The following is a 5,293-nucleotide window of genomic DNA, read 5'->3' as shown; positions in this document are numbered from 1 at the left end:
CAAGGCCACCGGCATCAAAGCCATCGACGAGGTCTTCCGGACGGCCACGCAGCCGCTGCGGGAGGCCACCGACCTGCGGGAGAATGTGCAGGTACAGACCCTGCAGAGGCACTGGGGGACCTGGTTTCTGTGGGGGAGGATGGGGCCTGGGTGTCCTCCTGTTCCGGGGAGACGTGAGCAAGGAGCAGAGAGCCAGGGGAAGCAGGGATGTTCCTGGGTGGGGAGCCACTGACGCCGGTCTCTGCCCGCAGAACGCACTGGTGTCCTTCAAGGAGCTGTGTGGGCTGACACCCGCCGCCAACATGAAGCAGTGCATCCTGACAGTGTCCACGTGGCTGCTGCACAGCGACAGCACACCCAGCGTCACACTCAACCTGGCAGAGCAGTACCCCCCCATGGAGGCCCAGGGCCCCATCCCTGACCTGCTGCGCAAGGTCCTCACTGCCTACGAGACGGTAAGTGCCATTCTGCCAGGACTTGGCTCTGTGGGGTCGGTGGCACCGGGACCTGCCCAGGACAGAGGATCCTGAACTCGCTGCATCCATCTTGCAGCAGGGAGAGGTGGGCGGGGGGCTGTGTAGCGGCTGCCCAGGGAGGAGTCTTGCTGAGGCACAGGCTTGCCCAGGTCAGTACGACCCTGGGACCCCGCAGCCCCTGTCCCTCTGCCTGCACTACCTGCCCCTTGCCCTCGTCCTGCCAGGTGGAAGAAATCCCATTAATAGCCGCAGTCAGAGCCGCTTCCTTCCTTTGTGTTGGAGAGAACCTGGCCACCAGCCAGATGCTGACAAGACCCCTGACAAGCCCCATCTCCCCATCCACTCGGCCGGGGGGGTGCAGGGCAGGGGCTGCTCAGCTCCTCATGCTGCTCCTCTCCCCAGATGATCCAGACCAGCCGGACGCTGATCGAGTCTGCTGACGTGGTGTATGGGAAGCTCATCCAGGCACAGCAGGCAGGTGGGTCCCTGAGGGCAGCCCCAGCCCCGGTGTGGCTCTGGCCACAAACCTGGGCACATCCTGGGGTGCTGGGGTGTGGGCCCTCCTTCGCCGGGACAGGGTGTGGGTGGGTGGGCTGCAGGGCTGTGTGGGAGGGAACAAGCAGAGCGGGGGAGGCTGATGAGGAAGCGGGGAAGAGTCATTAGCTGCCAAATGCCAGAACATAATTAGTGCCAGAAATAACAGGCTGGGGCTGACGGTAGAAGTGGCAACTGAGTGTTACGACTTCCCAGACACATGGCAGAACCCACACAGGCAGGTGCTGCTGCTGCCTGCCCCAGTCCTCCCCCCGGCTGCCCCCACCACAGCAGCTGGCTGGGACCCCCAGCTTCGCTCCAGGCCCTGATGGCTGCGTGGCCCCTCTGTGGGCTGGGACCTGCAGGGACAGTTCCACCAGTCCCAAGTACATAGGAGGATGCTGGCCCAGGGGCTCGTATGGGCTCCCCATGGGGCTGGGAGAGCCTCAGGAGCTGGAGGGACAGGGGAGGAAGGAGGGGGCCCCGCTCTGCCATCCCCTCATGCCAGCCATGCTGCCAGCAGCCCTGTTTGTTCCCTGCCTACGCGGCAGACGGAAACCTCCCCGAGCTCTTGGCTTTCGGCTCCGGCACCACTGCCAGCGCTGAGGGAGTGGAGCAGTGGGGCATGGGCTGTGGAGTACAGGCTCTATACCCTCCTCTACTGCTCCAGTTGCTGTGCTGGGGTGTTGCAGGGCAGAGGGTCCTGGGATGTGTGGCCTCTCAGGGTGGTGGCAAGCAGCGGTTTTGGGGCTGCAGCCCCCACCCCCATGCCCTGGTGCTGTCTGTCCCTGCTTTCGCCCGGGCTGCGCTGGGGACAAGCCCCTGTGGTGCTGGCATGGCCAGTACCCAGACGGTGGGTGTTGGGGGGTCTGGGGAGGTGCGGCTGCAGTGGGGGTGCGGGGCTGGGGGTGTCTGATTGGCAGCATGTGGGCGAGCAGGCTGCGTGGGAGCCCTCGAGTGGGCCTGGAGCCGGTGCTGCGTCAGGAGGGGTAAATATAGCACCCGCTCACGAGGACGTCACGTGGTGCACAGTGCTGGGGCCCACACTCCAATAGGGGAGCCTGGTGGGCCTGCTCTGAGCCCCCCTGGGTGACCCATGGGGTGCAAGAGCTGTGCCTCTGCCCAGGGCCCAAAACTGCCACGGGCTGGGGCCAAGCAGGGTGCCAGTGTGCTCGGGGCTCTACTGGCTCATCATACCTGGTACAGAAGGGTTTTGGGGCTGCTGGGGCGGTGGGGGACCCACCCAGCCTGCACCCCCATGGTGGGCAAAGGGCGTCCCTCTGGCTTGGTGCCCACTGGTGGTGGCCATCCCCATGCCAGCATCCCTGCACTTACTGAGCACCACTCCCACCTGCGCAGGGATGGATTTCCACAAGGAGCTGCACCGCATCGAGACCAAGGAGGGGCTGCGGGGCCGCAAACTGCAGAAGGCGCTGGAGAGTTTTGCCTGGAACATCACCGTCCTCAAGGTGAGGGCTGAGAGCTGCACAGACACACCTGTCCTGCCCTGACACCTCACCCTGATGCCTTCACTCTAACACCCTCCCCGATGCCCCCTCCCTGCAGGGCCAGGCTGACCTCCTCAAGCACGCCAAGGCGGAGGCACTGGACAACCTGTGGCAGATCCACAACGCAGGACAGTCCTGCGGCATCGGCAGGAACGGCTCAGCCTCACCAGAGCTCTCCCGGCTGCGTGCCCCACTGGAGCCCATCCCTGAGACTGACGGAGGCGGCGACACAGCGTCCTGCTGACCCTGGCCTGGGGCTCAGGGGCCCAGACTGAGCATCCCCAGCCACAGGAGCAGGAGTCCCAGCCTGCTCATGGACAGGCAGCTGCTTGCAGGCTCAGGCTGCCTGGGGGGACACATCTGGAGCCTGTGCTCTGCCGTGTTAAGGGGCTGCATCACGGCTCAGTGGAGAGGTTGAGGAGGGATGATCCTACTCCTGCTTGCCTCCCCTGAGTTCCTAAGGGACTCATCCATCCCTCTCATCTGCTTCCAGAGCCTGCACTCTGCTGCAGGGCTGGTGGGGATGCTGGTACTCTGGTGCCCGTGTGCATGTAGCCTGCTGTGCCAGATTCTGCTTGGAAAAGCAGCCCCAGGTTTGGGCTCCTGCCCTCCCTCCCCAGGGCTGCAGGTTTGGCTGTTGTCAGCCCTGGGGAAAAAATCTGGCTGGCAGGAAGGGTCCTGGCTAGTCCTGTCACCTCTGTGGCACCCCTGGGGCCCCCACTGTGCAGAGGGGCTGGGAGGCTGTGGTGCAGCAGCTGCGGGGCCAGAGTGCCAGTGGATGTGGCTTCTGGCATCAGGGAAATGTTGGGATTTGTCCCCCAGGGCAAGGGGGTCCCAGCACAAACAGAGGAAGGTGGTCTGGGGTTGGACTGGGGCTGTGGAGCATTATAAAGAGTGCAAGAACCTTCCTGGTGCCCTGTGGCTCCCTCTGTACCTGGCACGGGGCCAGGGCAGGATGGGGTCACCAAAAGGGATGGAGGGTGGCACTGGGTATGGGACCCTGATGGCACCATCCCTCCCTGACACCATGGGGAGCACAGGATGACGACTCCCCACGTCAGGGAGCTGTGCTGCTGCCAGCACCCCTTTGTTCGGGGGGATAATTAGCCTAATGGGGCTCCGAGCATCAGCCTGGAGCGCGGTGCTGCCGGTGCTGGTCAGTATTGACCTCCAGCCCCTTTGTGCCAGCCTGGCCACAGGGCCTGTGGGCAATTAGGGCCTCATTAGTGCCTGGCACCCCAGCCACTGAGCACCTACACAATGAGGAACTGCAAATGAGGGGAAAGGCCTGGATGGTCTCCGGGCTACCGGCCCCAGCGCACCCGTGTCTCCCAGAGACCGTCTGCTCCCGCTGCCCCAGCAGTATTTTTGGCAGCACTATTGTGCTGGGCCCTATAAAGCGGCAGCAGCAGCACAGGGCACTGTGCTCTCAGCTGCCCGGTGGGACGTGCCCCAGAGCCACTCGGCTGCCTGAAGACCCCAGGAAGGATGGAGGTGCCAAACACCAAGGTGGGGCTGGGGCACTGCAGCCCTGGGGGTAGAGGAGGGCAGTGATGGGATGTGGGATGTGGGGGTGCAGGAGGGCCTGGCCAGTTCCTTGGGAAGCTCCAAGTGTGTGGCAAATCCCCAGGGCTCCTCAGCTGCGGCCAGCAGCTGATCAAGGAGTTTCTTATGAGGGATCTGAGTGCGCAATGCCTGTGGCGTTGAGCTTGGGTACTCTCCCTGCTCATCCCGTGGCACTGGGCAGCAAGGGGAGGGTGTTTACCATGGCTGCCGTGTGCTGGAGCAGGGAAGGGGTGTGGTGAGGGCACCCACATCTGGCTGCTGGTCAGAGCACAGCTGGAGGTGCTGGCCATGCCCCAGGGCACCAAAGGGTGACATTCTGAGTGCACTTCAGGTGTGGGGCTGGGCCCCTGTGGCAGCGACTGGGCAGGGGGCAGTTGAGACATCAGTGGGCAAGGCAGGACAGGGGGGCAGCCCTGGGGCTGTGCACTCTCCCCCTCTCTGCGCTGTCACTGCCCTGTACTAATGCTGCCCATTGCTTTGGTAGCTCCAGCGAGCTTCCTGCCTCCTGCTCCTGCTCCTTCTCTGCTCCCTGGCCTCTCCCCGGCAGAGCCTGCCCGACTGCTGCCGGCAGAAGACCTGCTCCTGCCGTGTCTACGACCTCCTGCACGGCATGGGCAACCACGCCGCTGGTATCCTCACTCTGGGCAAGAGGAAGAGTGTCCCCCTGGCCTTCCAGAGCCGGCTCTACCGCCTGCTCCATGGCTCCGGCAACCACGCCGCGGGCATCCTCACCATGGGCAAGCGCGGGGAGCACCCTGGCACCGCCTGCCATGACACATCAAGCTGCCCTGCAGGTGTGAACACCCAGCCAACGCCGGCACCGCAGGGTGCTGACACCAGCCCTGCCGGCCCCAGGGAGTGCCAGGGACACTCAGGGAAGGACCTGAGCTCGAGCCAGGCCCAGGGAGCGGCAAGGAGCTTTTACTGAGTGGGGTGGAGGCAGTGGGGGCAGAGAGGGGATCCCTGGGGGGGATGGAATCCTGGGACACGCACCCGGAGCTAGGTGTAAATAGCACTTTTAGATACCTCCTCCCTGGCTCAGCCTGCCCAGGGCACCGCGGGCACCGCGGCCTTTTACAATAAACGGTAGCCTGATGTCACCCGGCTCTGTCGTCTCTCTGGGGAGGGCTCAGGAGGGCACGGCTCAGCGCCGGGTCAGCTGCCGAGGCAAGTACCTTCCTCCGCGGTGCCCGGATTGGCTTCACCTGT

The 5,293-nt window shown here is 64.4% G+C and overlaps 2 protein-coding genes across 2 annotated transcripts in view; both read left to right on the top strand.

Annotated features, from left to right (window-relative positions):
• LOC115307948 (inactive phospholipase C-like protein 2) overlaps positions 1–2,811 on the top strand; it is a 5,293-nt gene extending 2,482 nt beyond the window's left edge. Inside the window, exons 2-6 of the mRNA XM_029964451.1 lie at positions 5–91; positions 252–455; positions 879–954; positions 2,370–2,479; positions 2,577–2,811. Of these exons, the coding sequence (XP_029820311.1) occupies positions 5–91; positions 252–455; positions 879–954; positions 2,370–2,479; positions 2,577–2,762 (663 nt within the window). The 3' untranslated portion in view covers positions 2,763–2,811. The remainder of the gene's footprint in view (positions 1–4; positions 92–251; positions 456–878; positions 955–2,369; positions 2,480–2,576) is intronic.
• A 1,131-nt stretch (positions 2,812–3,942) lies between these two features.
• Positions 3,943–5,180, top strand: HCRT (hypocretin neuropeptide precursor). The gene is made up of 2 exons (XM_008923917.3): positions 3,943–4,027; positions 4,569–5,180. Exons 1-2 carry the CDS (start codon positions 4,007–4,009, stop codon positions 5,010–5,012), a joined length of 465 nt encoding a protein of 154 aa, XP_008922165.2. The 5' UTR covers positions 3,943–4,006; the 3' UTR covers positions 5,013–5,180.
• Positions 5,181–5,293: the final 113 nt, after the last annotated feature.

This window comes from Manacus vitellinus, unplaced genomic scaffold, assembly GCF_001715985.3.
Source record: "Manacus vitellinus isolate BGI_N305 unplaced genomic scaffold, ASM171598v3 scaffold_72_pilon, whole genome shotgun sequence".
NCBI lineage: Eukaryota > Metazoa > Chordata > Aves > Passeriformes > Pipridae > Manacus > Manacus vitellinus.
Note: the sequence above shows the minus strand (reverse complement) of the source record. Positions and strands in the feature narration are given on the sequence as shown.

Coding starts and splice junctions, on each gene's coding strand:
- HCRT (XM_008923917.3), top strand. CDS start 4,007: ATGGAGGTGCCAAACACCAAG. Junction 4,028..4,568: donor TGGAGGTGCCAAACACCAAG/GTGGGGCTGGGG, acceptor TTGCTTTGGTAG/CTCCAGCGAGCTTCCTGCCT.